This window comes from Canis lupus, chromosome 16 (assembly GCF_048164855.1).
Source record: "Canis lupus baileyi chromosome 16, mCanLup2.hap1, whole genome shotgun sequence".
Taxonomy (NCBI): Eukaryota; Metazoa; Chordata; class Mammalia; order Carnivora; family Canidae; genus Canis; species Canis lupus.
Window position 1 is genome coordinate 3049452 of NC_132853.1, and position 25256 is coordinate 3074707.

General features: G+C 43.0%; 1 protein-coding gene and 1 long non-coding RNA gene across 8 annotated transcripts in view; one reads left to right on the top strand and one right to left on the bottom strand.

Annotated features, from left to right (window-relative positions):
• SCAI (suppressor of cancer cell invasion) overlaps window positions 1-25256 on the bottom strand; it is a 164539-nt gene that overhangs the window by 64872 nt on the left and 74411 nt on the right. For all 7 annotated transcript variants that reach the window (XR_012008287.1, XR_012008286.1, XR_012008285.1 and 4 more), the window contains one exon: window positions 12704-12835. Coding sequence is in view for 4 of the 7 variants with exons in the window: in XM_072777899.1 (XP_072634000.1) it covers window positions 12704-12835 (132 nt within the window). In the remaining 3 variants the exon portion in view is untranslated. The remainder of the gene's footprint in view (window positions 1-12703; window positions 12836-25256) is intronic.
• Window positions 21646-24466, top strand: LOC140607407 (uncharacterized). Its single transcript, XR_012009445.1, has 2 exons — window positions 21646-22919; window positions 23285-24466. It is a non-coding gene; the product is annotated as an uncharacterized lncRNA (long non-coding RNA).

Consider the following 25256-nt stretch of genomic DNA (forward strand, 5'->3'; position numbering starts at 1 on the left):
CAAAGGCAGGCGCTAAACCACTGCGCCACCCAGGGATCTCCCATTGTTCCATTCCTAATGATGGTTTACAAATTTGAATAACTTTGAATAATCACCCCCAGTTTGAATTTAGACATCCTAAACCAAATAAAGCTATGGAATGGTGTCTCCTCCTCCTGTGAATCAGCTCCAGAGGAAGTATAAAAATTCTCACATTTAGAAATGGAGCTATTAATAAATTTCTTTCTTTTTTTTTTTTTTAATAAATTTATTTCTAATGGCACCTTGCTCATTGGAAAAAAAAAGGTTGTCCAGTGTTAAATCTCATGTCCCCTCTATGGTGTTGCTACCTTGTCCCACCAAATGTCCATGACTATTTTGTAGGTATGATGATGCCCAAAGGAGCCCTACAGATATGAATTCCCCTGAGGACCAAGGAGATGAGTGCAAGAAGCCAGGAAGTTAACCGCGCCATTCCTACAGTCGAGTATTTGCCTGTGTCACCTCCAGAGAAGAGGCTATCAGAACAACCCTGTGAGTTTTGGAATCCTCACTCTTATATTGAAAAAAAACTCTGAAGTAGCACTTCCTAAATTAGAACCCATCTTATTAACATAAGCTATTGCTTTATTCACCAAACCCTTGGTTTTCTCAGTTACAAGAAAATAGACACTAATGCGGTTGTTTGGAAGATTCAATGAAATCCCTTGTTCTCAAAACATCTTTACACTCCCCCTGGAAGATCTTAAAAAGTAAATACAAATACCTTCCCCTTTACCAATCCCTGATTTTACCCACCAGCAACTAAAAAGGTGAAGAAGCCCTGTATCTGTTCCTAGCAAGACCTGACAAGATCTTCAAAACAGTAATGTTTCAGATAAGGTTATACTAGACTTTGATGGTCTAATTAGAAATATACTCATCTCGGGGTGCCTGGGTGGCTCAGTCGGTTAAACATCTGCGTTCATCTCAGGTCATGATCCCAGGGTCCTAGAATCGAGCACCATGTCAGGCTCCCATTCAGCAGGGAGTCTGCTTCTTCCTCTCTCTCTGCCCCTCCAACTGTTCCTGCTCTCTCTCTCTCTCTCTCACTTGCTTACTTCTGAGTAAATAAATTAAATCTTTAAAGTAAAATAAAATAAAATAAAATTTTGGTATAGTATTTAAATCACTGATTTTCTAAATTCTGGGGAAAGGGGATAGCAGCTTAGTCTTTAATCTACTCAGATACATTCCAAAAACAGAGAGAACCACTAGATAACAAAACCAAAACCCACAGACAACATTTTCAGCAAAAGTTAAGTGTTATGTTATGGGCTATGTCACCCCCAAATTCATATATTGAAGTCCTAACCCCTGGTACCCAGAATGTGCATTTGGAGATGGGGCCTTTAAGTAAGTATAGTAATCAAATTAAAACAAGGGCTTGGGGCAGTCCGGGTGGCTCAGTGGTTTAGTGCCGCCTTTGGCTCAGGGCCTGATCCTGGAGACCCAGGATCAAGTCCAATGTCAGGCTCCCTGCATGGAGCCTGCTTCTCCTTCTGCCTCTCTCTCTCTCTCTCTCTCTCTCATACTCTCTCATGAATAAATAAAATCTAAATAAATAAGTAAGTAAATAAATAAATAAATAAATAAATAAATAAATAAATAAAAACAAGGCCTTTTGGGTGGGTACTAATACAGTCTGACTTGTGTCCTTTTAACGAAGAGATGAAGACACACACAGAAACACCAGGGATGTGGATGCACAGAGGCATGACCACATGAGAAAGAAAACGGCCATCTGCAAGCCAAGGAGAGAGGCCTCAGAAGGAACCAAGTCTGCTGGTACCTGGATCTTAGATTTCTAGGCTCCAGAACTGTGAGACAATAAATTTTTGTTGTTTAAGCTACCCCATCGGTGGTATTTTGCTATGATAGTCCTAGCAAACTAATATAGTAAGTAATAAAGTGTCTCTCAAATCCCCAAATACAGGTGGGTGGGGACAAATCACCAACAGCCAGAAGACCTGTAGGGTATTGGCATCTGTACAGAAAGAGACAGAAGAAACAAAGGGGACATCTGAGGGACCTGTGAAGAAGAGAAACTCCCAAACAGCCAAAATGTATTCACCAGAAAGCACAGTGGATCATTCTGAGAACAGAAGCTGAAAGTGGGAGGAATTCTGCCCGAGCCAATAGCCATATGTGGGTACTGAGTACTTGAAAAGTGGCTCATCTGAACTAAAATGTATGTAAGTATAAAATATTCAGCGTACTTCAAAGACTTAAGTATGAAAAAAAAAAGAATGTAAAAGATCTCAATAATTTTTCTGTATTGATGACATGCTGAAATAAAGTATTTTAAATATATTGGACCAAACAAAATATATTACTGACATTAATTTCACATTTTCTTTTTTTCTCACATTTTTAAGATCCGGCTACTAGAAAATTTGAAATCATGTTTCTGGCTCATATTAAATTCTTATTAGCCAAGGCTTCTCTGGATCACGTGATCAAGATATTTACTGCCCTCTCGAGGCAGTCAGTCTACTTCAGATACATGTGCAATTCTTTTCGGTGGTAAGCCACAGAAAACGAAAGCATTCATCACAAGCTTGTACAGGTAGTTTAAGTATTATCTCTGAAATCACATGTATTTTACTATTACCAGTTTGGAGAACTTACCTCTAGGAAAGTAGTAATTTTTTGAGGAAAAGAGAAAGAATAGGGAGGTGCAGAAAAAAGGGAAGAGGAAGGAGAGGGTGGGGGAGGGGAGAAAGGAGACAAGGGAACCAATCATTAATTTCCAGTTACCCTTTCCTATTCAAGAACAAGGGCATCCTAAAAATAGGTTTTTCAAGGAAGCACCTAGGGGATTGGTGCTGTAGGGGATTTCTTCTTTAATTAGAAATATTGGGAGCATTTTTAAGTAGAATAATTTCTGCAGTTATCTTTTATTTAACACCATTACACTTTACTTTGGTGCACTTCTGTGTGTGTGTGGGGGGGGGGTATGTGTGTATAGCCTCCAATGCTTATTTTGGCTGTGTGTATTTGCTCCTCTGGAGTCAAATAATCAGCAATTTGGAGGCCTCTGCTGTCTCAAAGCACCAAAGTCATGGATATCACTGGTAGACACAGCTGTGTATCTCAAATATATGTCTCAAGATGCTGCCTTATATAATCCCAGCAAGTATTCCATTCTGCTCTAGCAGTCTTAGTCACCATGGTAACTGGAACCCTGCAAGCACTTGGGCTTTTGATCATTTTCTGACAGTATTCAAAGATATTCCTAACATTATTCTCACTTCATTACTACTGTAACTACATGCAAGAGCTATTAAAAGAAAAACTCCATTCATTTTATCCATTTCTCAATGCCTTGGGCTATGTTTTCTTACACAGTCAGTGGAAAGAACTTATTTATTATGCACATAATATAAGGAGATATTTTCAGGCAAGAAAAACACTTCATTAAGATATTTATGTCTAGGAAAAATAAAAAGCTCTGACAAGTTAGATGAATGACTTAATATAAGATGGAAAGACACACCTTCAAGACTAAAGAGGGAATTTATTATACCCAGGTAAGATACTATATAAAAACTCTGAAGCCTTTCATGCACTGAAATGCAGTTTTTGTTCTGCTCCTAAGCAGTTAAAAAAGTCCAAGTAAGACGGAACACACGGGGGTTGCAGAGGCACTATATGTTCTATTTCCTTATCCAAGTACAAACCACATAGATGTGCTCTGTCTGTAAAAAATACATTTATAATGTTTGTACTTGTCTGCAAGTATATTATACTAAATTTAATAACTAGTTTGTGAACTCAAGAAAAAAGGTGGGACCACCAAGGTGGCTCAGTCAGTTAAGCGTCTGACTCTTGATTTCAGCTCAGGTCATGGTCTCAGGGCCATGGGACTGAGTCCTGAGTTGGGCTCCATGCTGTGCATGAGGCCTGCTTGGGATCCTCTCTCTCTCTGCCCCTCTCGCCTCCCACCCCTCCTTTCTCTCTCTCTAAAAGGAAAAAAGAAAAAGAAAAAAAGCAATAACACAAAGGAAAGCTAGCCAAAAGATAATCCCTAACAGTGAAAGGAACGTCGGAATGAAGAGATCCATGAAGAGAGCCATGAAGACCCATGAAGAGAGTCATGCAACTCCAGCTTGGACCCCACTGTCCCCATTTCACCAAGTCCCAAAGCTGGTCCAGACCACCACCAATATATTTCTTGTTCTTTATAAGCACTGTAACCTGTTTCCTATACAGACAAACATAACAACAAAAAAAAACCTTTCTTTTAATTTTTCCCAAAGAAATCTCCTCTATTTTATTTTATTTTAATTTTTAAAGATTTTATTTACCTATTCATGAGAGACAGAGAGGCAGAGACACAGGCAGAGGGAGAAGCAGGTTCCACGCAAGGAGCCCAATGTGGGACTCATCCAGGGACTCCGGAATTACTCCCTAAACCAAAGGCAGATGCTCAACTGCTGAGCCACCCAGGTGTCCTGAAATCTCCTCTATTTTAAAAGAAACCCCACAAAAACTCTATCAACTCTTAAAGCAGGGAGGTGTTTAATTTGCATAACTTAAAGTGCTTTGGAGGGGGAATGAGAGAGTAGTGTGGAGAAGAATGCCACACACCCCAACTCACCACCCTGGGGAACTCTAACATTACCCACATAATTGATAAACAGAGGGAGGCCTTGCCAACCAAGATCTAATACTGAACAAAGAACTTTCATTTATATAAATAAGCACACAGTACATGCACCAGATACTTGGAGAAAATCACCACCAAATATATTTGGGCTTTGGTTAGGGACCTGACTGGGCACTCAGAACCAGCAGTCTCCACTCAGAGATTATGGTACAGGGCATCAACAGGATACCGGCAGAATGTTTGATAAGTCAAGATCATGAGGAGCATTACTGTTTTTACAATCTGTGCTTTTTCACTGAAACATGTTTCATGGCCAACCATTCATTTATATACCTATCAAAATCTTGTTAATAGTTTATATTATTCCATGTTTGTGTGTAAAACAGATTTTCTTAAAAAATGAAAAGAAAAAGGAAGAGAGTTTAAGTACTAATCTCTCAGTAAAACTATAGACCAGTGCCGCCATGAGCCACATCCCTCTCAAACAGCAATCCAAAAGCATTCAGAGAATATAGATTCTTTACTCACCATATTTATCATAGAATAAGTAAGACTGTTTAAAATAAAGAGGGCCTTGCACACAAAATACTGAAAATAAATCCCTGATGAATTTGCTTACCCATTCTTCTAGGCCAAAATTTATCATTATTAGTATTGTGAAATTTTAAAATAGCACGTTAGGAAAGTTAGGAAAGGAAATATTATTTCCTAATAGCACGTTAGGAAAGTACTACTCCACATCTGGGAGGCAGTCAATATATGAGTAGAGAAAATATTGCTTTCTAAGTAACAATTTAGGATACCTGCAAGTTACACATATATACTGATGAAACCACTGACTTTTAACAAATGAAGAAGGGAAATTTCAAACTGGTGGGACTGTGTCTTTATGTACTGAATATTTCAAAGAACAAGAGTTAAGAGGATTAAGTCTTGAAATAGTTTCAAGTGCTCAAGAACTATATTGAAATAGGCATCATAAACATATTATAATAAATTCCTGCAACAATGAATGAACAGTCCTAAAGAGTAGACTCATACAACTTTCTCCATGTTTTTTTTTTTTTTTTTTTTTTAGATTTTATTTATTTATTTATGAAAGACACACAGAGAGAAAGAGGCAGAGACACAAGGCAGAGGGAAAAGCAGGCTCCATGCAGGGAGCTCGATGTCGGACTCGATCCCGGGTGTCCAGGATCACACCCTGGGCTGAAGGTGGCACTAAACTGCTGAGCCACCTGGGTTGCCCAACTTTCTCCATGTAATAGGGTTTCCTACCATCCTCACAGACACAATTTTACTCCGTAATTACTTTAAAAATTTTTTTAAAGATTTTATTTATTTTATTAATAAGAAGCACAGAGAGAGAGAGAGAAAGAGAGGCAGAGACACAGGCAGAGGGAGAAGCAGGCTCCATGCAGGGAGCCCGACGTGGGACTCGATTCCGGGACTCCAGGATCATGTCCCGGGCTGAAGGCGGTGCTAAGCTGCTGAGCCACCCGGGCTGCCCCTGCAATTACTTTAAAACTAAATAAAATTTAAAAAATAAAAAAATAATAAAACCAGTGTGATTAACAGGGCACTTAAAAAGATCAAAGTGAGACACATTTGAGGTGGTAAAATATATTTGCACAAACAACAGTTCAAAAAGAGTGAAATAAAACAATTCAATTCTAGTTAGCAGCTATTTTTTTTTTTTTGGAAGACTTATTTATATGAGAGAGAGAGCATATGTGCATGAGAGCAGAGGGAGGGGCAGAGGGAGAGAGAGAAAAAGAATCTTTTTTTTCTTTTTTTTTGAGAAAAAGAATCTTAAGCAGACTTCCTGTTGAGTGCTAAGCCTGATGCAGGGCTAGATCTCATGACCTTAAATCACGACCTGAGCCAAAATCAAGTTAGGACACTCAACCAACTGAGCCAGGCAGGCAGTCCTAGTTAGCAGGTGTTTGGATACTACATATACTGTCATCATGTGGCTTAAAGATAAAGATGTACTTGAAAGTGCTTTACAGGGATTCTTGGGTGGCTCAGTAGTTAAGCGTCTGCCTTTGGCTCAGGGCGTGATCCTGCATTCCCAGGATCGAGTCCCACATCAGGCTCCTTGCATGCAGCCTGCTTGTCCCTCTGCCTGTGTCTCTGCCTCTCTCTCTCTGTGTCTCTCATAAATAAATAAAATCTTCAAAAACAAAACAAAAAAAAGAGACTTACAAACTGTAGGGTGCTGTGTAGAAATGTGTTACTGTTACTGTCGTAGTAGTTTCGGAGTGATTTTAGCCAGGCAGAGAGTCTCTAGCAGAAGATTACTTGAGTTTTATGATTCATTTAAGATTCAGAATCAGGTTAGGAAAATAATCCCTTTTTAAGAAGGGAAATGCCGGGCAGCCTGGGTGGCTCAGCAGTTTAGCGCCGCCTTCAGCCCAGGGCCTGATCCTGGAGACCTGGGATCAAGTCCCATGTCGGGCTCCTTGCATGGAGCCTGCTTCTCCCTCTACCTGTGTCTCTGCCTCTCTCTCTCTCTCTCTCTCTCTCTCTCTCTGTGTCTCTCATGAATAAATAAATAAAATATTAAAAAAAAAATAAGGGAAATGCCATTACTAAATTCAATATGCTTCTCAGACATACTCAGTGAAAACATACTCATACTATACTTCTTATATTCACTTCTTATATTCAAATAAGAATATATTAGAGAAGGGGAAGGGGGACCTGGGTGGTTAACTGGTTGAACATCTGTTTGGCTCAGGTTGTGATCCGGGGTCTTGGGATCGAGTCCCACATCATGCTCCCTGAAGGAAGCCTGCTTCTCCCTCTGCCTATGTCTCTGCCTCTCTTGTGTCTCTCACAAATAAATAAATAAAACAAAACAAAACAAACAAAAAAAAAAACCACCATATATATACGTAGAGAGAAAAAGAGAAGTTAGTAAACTTTTGGTCAAATATATAATATCTAGTTTTTCTAAAAGCAGTATAGCAAAAAGTGCTGACATGAAATGACAAGACGAAATATGTCTTATAAGTAGTGAATAAAAAAAGAAATACATCTGATATATGGTGGACAAATTTCAGAGATATTTTCTGAAAATTATGAAAGAAAGAATAGAGATGAAAATCAAAGACACTATATCGTTGCAGAAGATTTGGGCTGAATATTTAAACTAAGCATTATAATTATAAGTGAGGAAGGAGAACAAGGAACAAGAAAGAAAAATATGAAAGAAATGCAATAACTAATTGAAAAAATAGGTTTTCTGATTTAAAAAATGTCTAAGACCTCACACAACACACAAAAATTAACTCAAAATAGTTCACAGATCTGAATGTGAAAGATAGCACCATAAAAGAAGAGAACAAGGGTAAATCTTGATGATTTCAGGTTAGGCAATGATTTCTTAGACACAGCACTAACAATGAAAGTACCAACAATGAAAGAGAATAACAAGTGGAACTTTACTAAAATAAAAGATTCCTGCTTCAGAGGATACCATCAAGAAAGTGGAGACACACCCCACAGAATGAAAAATTATACATCTGCAAATCATTATATCTCATGAAGGATTTGTATCCAGAACAATTTTAACTTAAGATAAATAACCCAATTTGAAGAATGATCAAAGGATTAGATAGGCATTTGGCTGAGGTGCCCTGGTAGCGACGATTAAGTGCCGGACTCTTGATTTCGGCTCAGGTCATGATTTCAGGTCATAATCTCAGGGTCGTGAGATGGAGTCCTTTGTCGGGCTCAATGCTGGGCACAGAGCCTGCTTGAGATTCTCTCTCCCTCTCCCTTTGTTCCTTCTTCCCCCCACCCCACTGGAGCTTGCTCTATCTCAAAAACAAACAAAACAAAAAGATATATGGCTAATACAAACATGAAAAGATGCTCAACATCATTAGTCATTAGGGAAATAAAATCACAATGAGATACACTTCATACCCATTAGAATGGCTCTCATCAAAAGGACAGACAATAGGGCTGCTTGGCTGGTTTAGTCAGTAGAGCATATGATTCTCAATCTCAGTGTTGTGAGTTTGAGCCCCATGATGGGTGTAGAGAGTACTTAAAAATAAAGTCTTGCGGGGAGGCACCTGGGTGGCTTAGTACGTTAAGTGTCTGCCTTCAGGCTTGGAATTGAGCCCATATCAAGCTCCTGTTCAATGGAGAGTTCACTTTTCCCTCTCCCTCTACCTCTCCCCCAGCTTGTGCTCTCTTTTTCCCTCTCTTGTGCTCACTCATTCTCTCTCAAATAAATAAATAAATAAATAAATAAATAAATAAATAAATAAATAAATAAAATCTTTTAAAAAATAAAAAACAAAATCTTGGGTGCCTTAGGCGGCTCAGTTAGTTGAGCATCTGACTCTTGAGCTCAGCTCAGGTCTTGATCTCAGGATCATGAGTTCAAGCCCTGCACTGGACTCCATGTCAGGCATGGAGTCTAATATATATATATTATTTATATATATATATATATATATATACATATATATATATATATATATAAAGTTAAGTTAAATTTTAAAAAATAAAATAAAATCTTAAAGGGGCATCTGGCCTGGCTGACTCAGTTGGAAGAACATCTGACTCTTGATTTCAGGGTTGTAAGTTCGAGTCTCACACTAGGTGTTGAGATTACTTAAGTAAGTTTTATTATTTTTTTAAAAGATTTTATTTATTTATTCATGAGAATACACAGACAGGAGAGAGAGAGAGGCAGAGACACAGACAGATGGAGAAGCAGGCTCCCTGCAGGGAGCCCAACGCGGGACTCGATCCCAGGTCTCCAGGATCAGGCCCTGGGCTGAAGGCAGCACCAAACTGCTGGGCTACCAGGGCTGCCCTTAAGTAAGTTTTAAATAAACTTTAAAAGGGGACACTTAATCCGTTGCCTTCGGCTCAAGTCATGATCTTAGGGTCCTGGGATTGAGCCCCACATCGGGCACCCTCCTCAGCAGGGAGTCTGCTTCTCCCTCTCCCTCTGCCCCTCCCCCGCTCCAGCTCTCTCTCTCTCTCTCTCTCTCTCTCTCTCTCTTTCTCAAATTAAAAACAAAATTTTTTAAAAGAAAAACCCACTAAGGAAATCCTAAAAAAAAAAAAGACAGTAACACGCATTGGCGAGATGTGGAGACACTGGAACAGTCATATATTGCTGTTGGTGTAGCTTCTTTGAAAAAGTCTGGAAGTTCCTCAAAAGGCTAAACACAGAGAATCCTATGACAGTAATTTCACTCTAAGGTTTGCACTCAAAAGAACTGGAAGTATGTCCATACAAAGCCTGTACAAAAATGTTCATAGCAGTATGAATACATAACAGGCAAAAAGTGCAAAATAACTCAAATGTCGATCATCTGATGACTAGATAGGGTATAGTAAATCTGTACAATGGAATATTAATCTGTAATAAAAGGAATAAAGTGCTGATACATGTTACTACATAGATAAACCTCAAAAAAATGTTAAATGAAGGAAGCCAGTCCAAAAGACCATACACTTTATAGTTCTATTTATACGAAAAATCCTAAATAGGTAAATCCATAGATATAGAAAGTAGATTAGTGGTCCCCAAGGGCTGAGGACTAGGGAAGGGGGGAATCACAGCTAAGGGGTATGGGGTTTCTCCTGGGGATGATTAAATATTCTAAAATTAAATTGTGTTGCTAGTATACAACTCTGTAAGTATACTAAACCATTTAATTATAAACTTCGGGAGCACCTGGGTGGCTCAGTGGTTGAGCGTCTGCCTTTGACTCAGGTTGTGATCCCAGGGTCCTGGGATCAAGTCCCATAGCAGGCTCCTCACAAGGAACCTACTTCTCTCTCGGCCTATGTCTTTGTCTCTGTGTCTCTCATGTAACCTAAATAAAATCTTTTTTTTTTTTAAGATTTTATTTATTTATTCACAAGAGACACAGAGAGAGAGAGAGAGAGAGAGGCAGAGACACAGGCAGAGAGAGAAGCAGGCTCCATGTAGGGAGCCCAATGTGGGACTCGATCCTGGGACTCCAGGACAATGCCCTGGGCTGAAGGCAGGCTCTAAACCACTGAGCCACCCAGGGATCCCCTAAATAAAATCTTTTTTAAAAAATTATAAACTTTAGGTATATTTTACTTTTTGAAATACAGCTCTATAAATTAGAAGGGAGAGGAGGAGGGGGAAGGGAAGAGGTCGGAGCTACTATAACTTTGTTACTGTTTTAAGAGTTGGGAATAAGAGTTTCGGAGTCACAAAGGATTTTCATGCAAACTTGGAAATGCCTTCATATTCTTTAAATCTACTACTCCCTTAACTTTATTTGCTTTAATTTCAACAAGCACACAAAGGCATGTAGGAAATTTGCTTAACAGATATGCTAAATCTGAGGCTAGCAGTGAGCCTCAGATGGCCATGGGTTTTGTGTTTTTATAATTTCGTCACAGATTATTTGATGGCAGAGACTGGTAGTTTTATCTTTGAATCATTGTACCCAATACAGAATGTGGTACATACTAGGGCTCAATAAATGCTGAATAAATAAGGTAGACCTGGATAATACTGGAGATCAAACAAGAAAGTGGTCTAAGCATGTAAATTTTAAAGATTTATGACATTCCAGGGGGAAAAAAGAAGACTTAAAACCTACGCTTTAAATTTTATTTTTTGAATTATAATAATGAAAATAATTCTTTAAAAAGATGCAATTGTTCTGATTATTAGCAAAAGCAAAAGTTGATCTCAAAGATTCTTCTGTAGCACAAAATAGGAAGCAGCAGAGCTTAGGAGTTAATACTGTCTTTGGAATCCTTCATTTAACAAATGTTTACAAAGTATCTGCAATGAGCCAGACCCTGGCTTATGTACTAGGAAAACTATAACAAACAGGATCCTGCTTGTAGGAACATTTAATTTTATGTAGGTAGACATTATAAGCAAATCAGTAAGGTTGCTCAAGATAGTGATAAGTTTTATTTAAAAAAAAATTAAATGAATATAGGAATAAAGTGATTGAAAGCATAGCTTTAGATTCAGTGGTCAAGGAGGATTCATTTGATGATCCTGTAATTATCTTTACAATTGTAAATGTCTTCTCAAAAGACACATTAACTTCAATACCCCAATGTGTAAAATCAGATGTAAACCAGGTACGATGTGGAACAATGTATATAAAACCATCTAACAAGGGATGCCTGGGTGGTTCAGTGGTTGAGCATCTGCCTTTGGCTTAGGGCATGATCCCGGGGTCCTGGGATCAAGTCCCACATTGGGCTCCTCCTAGGGAGCCTGCTTCTCCCTCTGCCTATGTTTCTGCCTCTTTCTCTGTGTGTCTCTCATGAATAAACAAATAAAATCTTTAAAAAAAAAAACATCTAACAAAATAGTTCTTCTCAACCTGAATAGAACAATAGAAATTATCCTCTCTCCTATTGTTTTTTTCTGTGGGACCCAGGAGATTTAACAAAAATCCCCTACCCCTGGACAAGCAGAGCAGGACTAACTCCATTTTGTGCTACACCTGCCACCTCCTATATGACCCTCACATGACCTGCTTATTGCTTAAGGCGCTGCCCCACCCTAGTCAAGCCGCTGGGCACACCCTAATGGGAAATCATAACAATGTAACCCTGCCTTGTGCCCGCCAAAACTGTGTGCCTATTATTCTGATCAAAGTAATAGGCCAGCTCAAATGGATACTATAGGGTAAGATGTAATTCAATCAGCCACCTGCGTGTGGACCAACATGACTGTGCAACTAGCTGCGTATCCCATGGGCCACTGGCCCCTATAAAGCTGCTACACCTCTTAGTCTCGGGGTCCAAGTCCCTGCTCCACTGCGTCAGGTATACTTGGACCCAGGCTCGAGCTTGTAAATAAACCCTGGTGTGTTTGCATCGGTGTCAGCTCATTGGTGGTTTCTCGGATTCGCAATCTTGGGCACAACATTTTCATCTGAGAATGAAGTGTGTCAAAGTAAAAAGCATAACCTCTACTACAGATATTTATAAAATAGTCTATCCATAACTTTCAGAAACTTACCATACACAAGTCATGGAAAAATACAGAATGAGAAAATTTTAAGGCTTCAAGAGCCCACTAACCTTAATCCATTGAACAGCTGCTTAGACTTATCCAGAAGGTAACAAAAATCCGTAACTGTTTTTCTCTCTCCTTGTGGGATATCATCTTCAGCACCTCCAGAGGACATGATTTCTTTAAGCGCAAATTCAGTCCTGTAAGAAAACAGATGTCCAATCATCTAGTGGGTGAAAATAAAAAAGAGAACCTTAGTTATATCATCTGATAGTATTTTTTTTAAAGATAGATATATTAAAAAAAATTTAAAAAGAAAAAAAAGGGATCCCTGGGTGGCGCAGCGGTTTGGCACCTGCCGTTGGCCCAGGGCGCGATCCTGGAGACCCGGGATCAAATCCCACGTCAGGCTCCCGGTGCATGGCGCCTACTTCTCCCTCTGCCTATGTCTTTGCCTCTCTCTCTCTCTGTGACTATCATAAATTAAAAAAAAAAAAAAAAAAAAAAAAAAAAAAAAAGATAGATATAGAATTCTTCTGATCACAGTCACATCATCAGAATAATGTAAGTACAAGATGGTGTGGGAATACAGACAATCTCATACTCACTAAGAATGAAAATTGGGGGGCACCTGAGTGACTCAGTGATTGAGTATTTGCCTTCGGCTCAGGTTATGATCCCGGGGTCCTGGGATGGAGCTCCTCACTGAGCTCCCTGTCAGCGGGAAGTCTGCTTCTCCCTCTGTCTCTGTCTGCCACTCTGCCTACTTATGCGTTCTCTCTCTTTGTGTCAAATAAATAAAATCTTTAAAAAAAAAAAAGAGAATGAAAATTGGTACATCCATTGTAAAGTGATTTTTGTAATATTTGTTCATCCAGTAAGCATTATTTGGATGCCTATTATGTTCCAAGTACTTCTTTATATGGTTAAGAATAAAAAATGCTGATCCTTTTGACCTGTTTGATCCATTCTGTAAATCCATCCTAGAAAATGATCTATAAATGTAAAACACTATATCTACAAAGATTTATTTTAGTATCATAATATTTAAAAATTCGTAACAACCTAAAAGAACCAAGGAGGGCAATCACCAAGTGCTTCATAGGGTCACCTGGGTGACTCAAGTCGTTAAACATCTGACTCTTGGTTTCAGCTCAGGTCATGGTCTCAGGGTCGTGAGATGCAGCCCCATGTCAGGCTCCTTGCTCAGAGCACAGTCTGCCTGAGATTCTCTCCCTCCCCTTCCACCTCTCCTGCTTAAGAGCTCTCTAAATAAATAAATAAATAAATAAATAAATAAATAAAATATTTTTTTAAAAAGTGCTTCACAGAACACTAACAATTGCACTCTATCTAACTAACTTAAAATTATATTTAAGATAAGGTGATACTATACAGACACCTTAGTGTAAAAGGGATATAGAAACCACACAAATACACATATATATTAAAGCTGTATTTTATTAAGTCCAAACTATTTTCATATGCAATCAATCATGGTAATCAGCCATTTTAAAAACAGCAAGTTGCTGGACAGTATTTATAGTATGAACCTATACTAAACAAAAAAATTCATTTGTGTTTACATATGGACAGAAATTCCTGGAACAACATAGAGAAATCTGGTCCCAATATAGGGTGAAAATACAGGCAGAGCAGACAAGAGCCAGACAGCAGAGATGACAGTTAGGGTGTGGTGCAAGTTATTTTGGTAAATATTTTTCTCTCCAACATTTTCTTTAACAGGCAATTGTGGTTACAGGGCAGGAAGATTGTCAGCCCCTAAAAATGTCAATGGGCTGCAGAGTAACAAGTGGGTGCTGTGGAGCCAGCTGGTCGGGACTTGCACAGATGGTACTGGATGGTCCTTCTATGTTCACATTCTCCCTCTTCTCACCACTACTTTTTGTGCTTCATGGGCTAGGAGTTTTTAACAGAAGGAAACAGACCTTGAAAAATGCTGGGCCTTGGAAGGGGTTTCACACACTGTAATGACCCCGGGTAAGTCCTCTCCTCCAACTCAATGCTCACCTTCATTCTCTAAACCCAGTAGGAGAGGCACAAACTAGGCACAAAGCTGCCCGTAGCTTTCTTCACCCACCTCAAATATCTCGTGAGCCAGAGTGACTAATATCCTCAGGACACAGGAGAAAAATAGAAAATAAAAGCTTAAAAATAAACAAACTTGAGCGCCCAGCTGGCTCAGTCGGGAGACCAGGTGACTCTTGATCTCAGGGTTGTAAGTTCGAGCCCCACGTTGGGTGTAGAGATAATTAAAAAATAAAATCCTAAAAAAAATAACTTAAGGAAAGATATTAGAGATAAAGCAGGAAGAAAATATCATAATGAACAAATAAAAATACTGGGCATGAGAAGTATAGTGACTGAAATAAACTTAATGGGTAAATGGATTGAAGAGTAGAAAGGGGGATCCCCGGGTGGCGCAGCTGTTTGGCGCCTGCCTTTGGCCCAGGGCGCGATCCTGGAGACCCGGGATCGAATCCCACATCGGGCTTCCGGTGCATGGAGCCTGCTTCTCCCTCTGCCTATGTCTCTGCCTCTCTCTCTTTCTCTCTCTGTGACTATCATAAATAAATAAAAAAAATTAAAAAAAAAAAAAAGAGTAGAAAGGATAGAGTTGAATGAATTAATAAGCTTATATCAGGCTTAAGGTACTTTGCCACAAGACATCAAGAAGAGATAAAATCAAGAGATTCGGAATAGAGAAATGAAGGAAATCAACTTCCACATAATAGTATACATAGATGGGAAAAAATACGTGGAGATGATGAAAAATATTTTCAGAAAGAAACTTCCATAAGCCTCTGAGACTTAGAGAAAATATAAGGCCTAAAAGGGCCCAAAGAATGTTAAAACAACAAGAAAAGATAAATAATCCCACAGCTAGAAACATTAAAATGAAGCAAGAATTCCAGAGGAGCCCTCGCCCCTTCCTGAACAATACAATCCCACAGCCACTTGGTGGGACACAGCACAGTAGGTGTCCACACAGAGGGCACAGACTGTGAGGAGACCATCCACATGCACACAAAGGGCCAGTTTGCCTGCAATGTTGGAACCTGAGTGTGATGAGAAGAGTATCTTCACATGGAACAGTTTGGAGGCCACAACAGGAGATTTGTCATATAGAGGAGCGTTATACAGAAGGAAATAACAAAATCAACTAAGGACAATGGGACCCAGAGTTATCTCTATAAGAGACGAGAAATAGAAATATGAAAAGAGAAAGAATAAGCCCTATGGAAAGTATGCGTGAACTAATGGATTTTTTTAAGAATATAGACATAAATGCATGTGGAGTATGTATGTGTGTCTGTGTGTGTACACATAAGCATACACACATATATACACCCTAGCTCAGTAAATCTGTCTACTGAGAAGGCCTTAGAGCAGTGACTACGTCTACTTCCCAGTGGTATGAACATACCAGCTCCTAAATCTTGGCTTTTAATACCACTCTCTAATAAAGAGAATCATAGGGCAGCCCAGGTGGCTCAGAGGCTTAGCGCCGCCTTCAGCCCAGGGTGTGATCTTGGAGGCCCGGGATCGAGTCCCACGTCGGGCTCCCTGCATGGAGCCTGCTTCTCCCTCTGCTTGTGTCTCTGCCTCTCTCTCTCTCTCTCTCTCTCTCTCTCCCTATGAATAAATAAATAAAATCTTTAAGAAAAATAAATAAAGGGAAATATATATATATATATATATATATATATATATATAACAGAACCTATGTATATTTACAAAAATATATGTGGCAACACCCTTTTTGAACTCGGCCACAGTAACTTCTTGCAAGATACATCCACGAAGGCAAAAGAAACAAAAGCAAAAATGAACTATTGGGACTTCATCAAGATAAGAAGCTTTTGCACAGCAAAGGATACAGTCAACAAAACTCAAAGACAACCTACAGAATGGGAGAAGATACTTGCAAATGACGTATCAGATAAAGGGCTAGTTTCCAGGATCTATAAAGAACTTCTTAAACTCAACAGCAAAGAAACAAACAATCCAATCATGAAATGGGCAAAAGACATGAACAGAAATCTCACAGAGGAAGACATAGACATGGCCAACAAGCACATGAGAAAATGCTCCGCATCACTTGCCATCAGGGAAATACAAATCAAAACCACAATGAGATACCACCTCACACCAGTGAGAATGGGGCAAATTAACAAGGCAGGAAACAACAAATGTTGGAGAGGATGCGGAGAAAAGGGAACCCTCTTACACTGTTGGTGGGAATGTGAACTGGTGCAGCCACTCTGGAAAACTGTGTGGAGGTTCCTCAAAGAGTTAAAAATAGAGCTACCCTACGACCCAGCAATTGCACTGCTGGGGATTTACCCCAAAGATTCAGATGCAATGAAACGCCGGGACACCTGCACCCCGATGTTTCTAGCAGCAATGTCCACAATAGCCAAGCTGTGGAAGGAGCCTCGGTGTCCATCGAAAGATAAATGGATAAAGAAGATGTGGTCTATGTATACAATGGAATATTCCTCAGCCATTAGAAACGACAAATACCCACCATTTGCTTCAACGTGGATGGAACTGGAGGGTATTATGCTGAGTGAAGTGAGTCAGTCGGAGAAGGACAAACATTATATGTTTTCATTCATGTGGGGAATATAAATAATAGTGAAAGGGAATATAAGGGAAGGGAGAAGAAATGTGTGGGAAATATCAGAAAGGGAGACAGAACGTAAAGACTGCTAACTCTGGGAAACGAACTAGGGGTGGTAGAAGGGGAGGAGGGCGGGGGGTGGGAGTGATTGGGTGACGGACACTGGGGGTTATTCTGTATGTTGGTAAATTGAACAACAATAAAAAAAAATATATGAAAAAAAAATAAAAGAAGAAAGAGACGATGCACACTGAAAAAAAAAAATATATGTGGAACCCAGGAAATTTAACAAAAATCCCCTACCCCTGGACAAGCAGAGCAGGACTGACTCTATTTTGGGCTGCACCCACCATGTGCTGACCTGCTTATTACTTAGGGCACTGCCCCGCCCTAATCAAAGACCAGGGCACACCCTAACCGGAAATCCGGCTCATAACAATGTGACCCTGCTTTGTGCCCGCCAAAACTGTGCGCCAATTCTGACCAAAGTAATAGGGCAGCTCAAGTGGATACTATAGGGTAAGGTGTAATTCAATCATTCAATCGGCCACCTGCGTGTGGACCGACATGACTGTGCAACTTTCTGCGTATCCCATGGGCCACTGGCCCCTATAAAGCTGCTACGCCTCTTAGTCTCGGGGTCCAAGTCCCTGCTCCGTTGTGTCGGGTACACTTGGACCCAAGCTCGAGCTTGTAATAAACCCTCGTGTGATTGCATCGGTGTCGGCTCCGTGGTGGTTTCTCGGATTCGCAATCTTGGGCACAACATCTGGGGGCTTGTCCGGGATCCGAGAGACCCCCAGGACCCTATCCGGCGGGTTTCATGCGTGGTGAGTGCACTCCACTTTTTCCACCTTTTGCGCGCATGTTTCTGAGAGCTCTAACCTGAAGGAATTCCGATCTGTATTAGGTCGGCATTGGCTTAAGCGGACGCGCTGGCGGGCCGTGGACCGAGGGTCTTGAGGAGACGTCCCTTGCCCCCACCGGGAGGACGGGGCCCTCACCTGTAAGGAGGACAGGCTGCCAGCCCTTCGGGTTGCTTTCTGTTTTGTCTCTGCGGCCGCACTGGAACGTTGGTCTGTGTTACTATGTCCTTGTTAACTTTTTTTGCATTTGTCTGGGTTGTTGTGTCCTTGTTAATTGTCTTTACTGTGTGTCTTGGTGTGGATTGGGGACATAATGAGGGAGACAGAAACCACTCCCCTGTCTCTTATGCTCTCCCACTTCTCAGATGCTAGGGAAAGAGCTCGTATTCTGAGCATAGACATACGGAGAGAGATTCCGAATTTATTGCATGTCAGAATGGCCAACCTTTGACGTGTGATGGCCCCGAGAAGGAACTTTTCACCTACCTATTATCTTACAGGTTAAGGCCGTGATCTTCAGGGACAAACCGGACGGCCACTCTGACCAGGTGCCCTATATCCTGATCTGGCAGGACATGATCGAGAATCCCCCTCTTTGGCTAAAACCATTTTTACCCCCCAAAGCAGGACCCACCGAGATTCTAGCCCTGCGGAAAGCCGAGAAGGAGACCGACTCTACGCCAAGCGCCCCTTTATCCGGTCTTCCAGGATTCCTCTCCGGAGGACCTGATTCTCCCGCCGCCCTACCAGGCACCCCCTCCCCCTTCCACCCCTCCATTGGAGACACCGGGGGCTGCAGAAGGGGCGCTACCCCTCCCTGACGAGGGAGACCCTGTCGCGGGCCGGCAGCGGGGACACGCGGTCGGACCCAGCGGACGGCCCCACCTCTGAATGCGGGGCCAGCCGACTCCACCGCCCTTCCCCTCCGTGCCATGGGGCCCCCGATGAGACTGGCGAACAGCTAATGTTATATTGGCCATTCTCCACCAGTGATTTATAGAATTGGAAAACCCAAAATGCAAAGTTCTCTCATAATCCGAGAGATCTAATCGGGCTTTTAGATACTGTTCTCCTTACCCAGCAGCCTACTTGGGATGATGCCGACAGCTCTTGCAGGTTCTCCTCACCACCGAGGAGAGAGAACGAATTCAGGTGGAAGCCCGGAAGTCTGTCCTGGGAGAGGACAGACAGCCGACTCAAAACCCAGACCTCATAAATGCCGCCTTCCCTTTATCCCGCCCCACCTGGGACTACAACTCGCCTGAAGGTAAGGAGAGACTCCGGGTCCACCGCCAGACTCTAATGGCAGGGCTCCAGGCTGCCGCGCGCAAGCCCACCAATCTGGCCAAGGTCTATGATGTGAGGCCGGGTAAGGGTGAGAGTCCAGCAGCCTTCTTAGAGAGAGTCATAGAGGCTTTTAGGCAGTGCACCCCTATGAACCCAGAAGCCCCAGAAACAAAGGCCACAATTATCATGGCTTTTGTTAACCAGGCCGCTCCAGACATTAAAAAGAAATTGCAAAGAGTAGAAAGACTGGGAGAGAAGAGCTTGCAGGACTTAGTGATAGTAGCAGAACGAGTCTATAATAATAGAGAAAGTCCGGAAGAACAACAAACCAAACAAAGTGACCGGCAGACCCGAAACCTGGCCAAGATCCTGCTGGCCACAACCATGGACGACCCACAGGAAAGACGGAGGCACCTCAAGAAGCTGGCTTCAGGGACCGGTAAGGAGGATGGCCCTGGTCCCCCTTGGGAGTGCCCTAAGATGAACAAAAACCAATGCGCCTATCGCAAAGAGGAGGGCCATTGGGTAAAAAGCTGCCCTAACAAAAGATCTAAGGCCCCTGCCAAGATCTTGGAAATGGAGGACCTGGACAATTAGGGGAATCAGGGTTCAGCACTCCTCCCCGAGCCCAGGGTAACTCTTAAAGTGGAGGGGCAACCTGTTGAATTCCTAGTGGACACTGGGGCACAACATTCGGTTTTATTACAACCCCAAGGGAAATTGGCAAACAAAACTTCATGGGTGCAAGGGGCCACGGGCACCAAACAATACTCATGAACTACCCGAAGAACTGTGGATCTCGGCAAGGGCCAGGTATCCCACTCCTTCATGGTCATCCCTGAGTGTTCCTACCCGTTGTTAGGTCAGGATTTGCTCACCAAGATGGGGGCACAAATTTGCTTCCACCCCGAAGGGGCAAAAGCCCTAAACAAGAAGGGGCACCCGATTCAGGTACTTGTCCTGAGTTTAGAAGACGAATATCGTCTCCACCAAATGCCCTCAGCCCCAATGACTGACATTGACCGTTGGCTGCGGGAATTTCCCCAAGCGTGGGCAGAAACTGGGGGAGTCGGGCTGGCCCAGCATCGACCGGCCATATACATAGAACTAAAGCCGGGGGCAGACCCTGTCAGGGTCCGCCAATACCCCATGCCTCTAGTAGCACGAGAGGGGATCCCACCCCACATACGGCGACTACTGGACTCGGGCATACTAAGGCCCTGCCAATCGGCATGGAACACTCCCTTGCTGCTGGTTCAGAAACTGCACTCTAATGATTACAGGCCAGTCCAGGACTTGAGGGAAGTCAACTGGCGAGTAGAGGATATGCACCCTACGGTCCCAAACCCATACACCCTCCTCTCCACCCTGCCTCCAGACAAAACTGGGTATACGTATTAGATTTAAAAGATGCCTTTTTCAGCCTGCCTTTAGCACCCAGGAGCCAAGACCTCTTCGCCTTTGAATGGATGGACCCTGAGAAAGGCATCAATGGCCAGCTCACCTGGACTCGACTACCACAAGGATTCAAAAATTCACTGACCATCTTCGATGAGGCCTTACACGAAGACTTGGGTGAGTTCCGTTCCGAGCACCCTCATTTGACTTTATTACAATATGTAGATGATATCCTGTTGGCGGCGGAGGACCAGGCCACATGCCTGCGAGGCACCAGGGACTTGCTGCAAACCATAGCAGCCCTAGGATACCGGGCCTCAGCTAAAAAAGCCCAGATCTGCAGAGCAGAGGTGAGCTACCTTGGGTACAAATTAAAGGATGGACAAAGATGGTTGACGGATGCACGGAAAGAAACTGTCTTAAGAATCCCACAGCTGCAAACCGTCCGCCAGGTATGTGAATTCCTGGGGTCAGCAGGGTTCCGTCGCTTATGGATTCCGGGTTTTGCTGAGATGGCCAGACCCTTCCATGAGGCCACCAGGCACCAGCAAAATTTTGAATGGACAGAGGCCATGAACAGAGCCTTTAATGACCTTAAACAGGCCTTACTGTCTGCCCCGGCTCTTGGGTTGCCCGATCTAGCCAAGCCCTTATACCTGTATGTGGACAAGAAAGACGGGGTGGCAAAAGGGGTCCTTGTCCAGTACTTAGGTCCCTGGAAGAGACTCATAGCTTATCTCTCCAAAAAGTTGGACCCGGTGGCTGCTGGATGGCCCCCATGCTTAAAAATTATTGTTGCGGTGGCCACTATGGTCAAGGATGCAGACAAACTGGCCATGGGGCAAGAACCGCATGTTACCACCCCCCATGCTATTGAAGGGGTACTCAAACAGCCCCCAGACCGCTGGATCAGCAATGCCCGTCTGACCCATTATCAGAGCCTGCTGCTAAACCCCACCAGAGTTTTATTTAAGCCACCGACAACCCTGAATCCGGCAACGCTACTCCCTAACCCAGACTGGGACCCCCCTCTGCATGACTGTCAAGAAATTTTGGCACAGGTGCACGGAATCAGAGCTGATCTCCAGGACCAGCCACTGCCGAATGCGGATGCTACCTGGTACACGGACGGCAGCAGTTTTGTCCGCGAAGGAGTCAGATATGCGGGAGCAGCCGTAACCACGGAGACAGAGACCGTCTGGGCGGAGCCACTGACAGCTGGACCGTCGGCCCAACGGGCAGAGCTGATCCCACTAGCCAAGGCGCTGACCATGGGGGAAGGTAAACGAATAAACATCTACACCGACAGCGGGTACGCCTTCGCCACCACTCACATCCACGGAGCCCTTTACAGGGAGAGAGGGGTCCTGACAGCAGAGGGAAAGACTGTTTAAAACAAAACGGAGATTCTTGAACTCCTGAGGGCCCTCTGGCTGCCCAAGGCCCTAGCCATCATCCACTGTCCGGGGCACCAAAAGGCAGACACACCAGTAGCCAGGGGAAACCGGCTAGCCGATTTAAAAGCAAAGGAGGCAGCCCTTGTGGTGACCCAGGTCTTAGCAACCAGACGACCTGATCCGGGGGCACCGACCCTGCCTGACACCCCCAACTATACTGATGCTGATTTACACTGGATCAAACGCTTGCCTATGACCCAGTGCTTGCGTGGCTGGTAGAGAGCTGCAGACTCCAGCATCATCTTGCCAGAGGAACTGGGACGGCGAGTCCTATCCAAAATACATCGGAGTACTCACATGGGGACAAGGAAGACGGAAGACCTCATACGACATGCAAAGATCACTATTAAAGACTCTCGAGCAAAGATCGAGCAGATTGTGGCGAGCTGCCACACATGCCAGTTAACTAATGCCACCACCCATGGATCTAACCCAGGCACCCGGCTCCGAGGGAACCGCCCAGGAGCCTACTGGGAAGTGGACTTCCTGAGGTAAAACCTGGAAAATACGGATATAGGTTTTTCTTAGTGTTTGTAGATACTTTTTCAGGATGGACAGAGGCATTTCCCATCAAACATGAAACGGCACAGACCGTGACCAAGAAACTGCTGGAAGGCATCTTACCGAGGTATGGTTTTCCTGTTAGGATTGGATCAGACAACGGCCCAGGATTCGTTTCTAAGGTAACACAGGGAGTGGCACTAGTACTTGGGGCAGATTGGAAATTACATTGTGCATATAGGCCCCAGAGCTCAGGACAGGTAGAGAGGATGAACAGAACATTAAAGGAGACCTTAACTAAATTAGCCCTGGAGACTGGCGGGGACTGGGTGACTCTCCTCCCCTTCACCCTATATGGGACTGACTCCCTACGAGATCATGTTCGGTCTTCCTCCACCTGTTATCCCCAATTTAAAATCTGAGGTGCTTGCTGAATTTGATGATCACCAACTTCTTTTCTCCCTCCAAATGTTACAATGAACCCATGAGCAGGTGTGGCCTAAGCTGAGGGCCCTCTATGAGACTGGGCCACCCCCGGACCACCATCGATATCGGCCAGGTGACTGGGTGTACGTGCGGAGATACCAACACCAGACACTTCAACCTCGCGGATTGAAGGGACCTTACATCGTGATCCTGACCACTCCCACCGCTCTCAAGGTCGACGGGATTACTCCCTGGGTCCACTACACCCACGTCCGGCCAGCTGACCCACACGCCGTTCTCAAGGACTTTGTTCCAGAATGGAAAAGCCAACCGGACAAGGACAATCCCCTAAAGCTAAGACTGCGCCGTTCTCACTTATTTCCCACCTCCAAGACTCCCTAGTCTGAGGTTGTCTTTCAAAATAGAAGGTGATTAGATTTAGTCTTTTTACAACAAAGGGTGGGGTGGGGATGGTTATGTACTGCCTTAAATGTAAGATGTCGCTTCCTCCCTGGAATGTAAATGGGAGTGAGAATAGCAACAAGGTTGGTTAGAATCCTGGTTTAATCATTCCCACTGGCTCACTCTGAGAGCAACCTGGACCCATGATTGGGTCCTTCCTTAGGTTCCTCTGAGAGGGGGAAATGTGGAGTCCGAGAAAATTAAGGCCATTCCACTTTAAGTTCAGCCTTAGCACAAGTACAGCCATCCCAGGGCCCTGTGAATAAGAGCTGAACTTTACCTTACTTCAGTTACAGGAAGAAAACAGCTTACAGGTTAACGTCCTAGAAAGCCCCTATTAGAATAAGAACAGAGCTCTACACCCTTGAAAGCCCCATATCAAAATGTAAACAGAACTTGAGAAATTCCTCCACCCCTTCTGAAGATCCCCTAGACCAGCCTATAAAAACTAAGCTGAAACCCACCTCGGGGTCCAAGTCCCTGCTCCGCTGTGTCAGGTATACTTGGACCCAAGCTCGAGCTTGTAAATAAACCCTCGTGTGTTTGCATCGATGTCGGCTCCTCGGTGGTTTCTCGGATTCGCAATCTTGGGCACAACAGAAAGCCCCATATCAGAATGTAAACAGAACTTGAGAAATTCCTCCACCCCTTCTGGAGGTCCCCTAGACCAGGCCTTAAAACTAAGCTGAAATCCACCTTGGGGTCCAAGTCCCTGCTCTGCTGTGTTGGGTATACTTGGACCCAAGGACCCAAGCTGGAGCTTGTAAATAAATCCTCGTGTGTTTGCATCGGTGTCGGGTCCTTGGTGGTTTCTCGGATTCGCAATCTCGGGCACAACACTCACATAACATCACAAACTTACATGTTCTTCTCTTTGCCTATTTTGCTCACCTCGCAAATTTATATTCATAGACATTCAAATGACACCTTTTCCAGTAAAACCTTCCTTCAAAATCTAACCTCAAAAAAAAAAAAAAGAAAGAAAATCTAATCTCTCCCTGGCACTTATATAGGATCATGACAGTAGAAGCTTCTTCAGTGACTCTATTAGAAATCAGACATATAACAATTATTTGTTTAAAAAAAAGTTTGTCAGGACACCTGGGTGGCTCTGCAGTCAAGTGTCTGCCTTTGGCTCAGGGCATGATTCCCGCGTCCCGGATCAAGTTCCCCATCGGCTTCCTCGTAGGGAGCCTGTTCTCCCTCTGCCTATGTCTCTGCCTCTCTCTGTGTGTCTCTTGTGAATAAATAAAAATCTTTTAAAAAAATAGATTTTTTAATGGAAATGGACTAATTGATTCTATAATCTATATGAAAATACAAAGACCCAAGAGCAGCTAAAATAATATTGAAGAAGAATATGGAAGAAATTATTCCACTAGATGTCAAGACTCTGGAAAAGCTCCAGGACTGGTATGGTATTGGCAAAAGGAGAGAAAAACAGAATACAACAGAACAGAACTGAGAGATGACCTGCAATGTTCATTGGCACTTAATTTATGACACAAAAAGGTGGCACTTTGTAAAACAATGAGAAAAAAGTTTTGTCAAGAAGTAAAGAAAAAGAACCAGCACT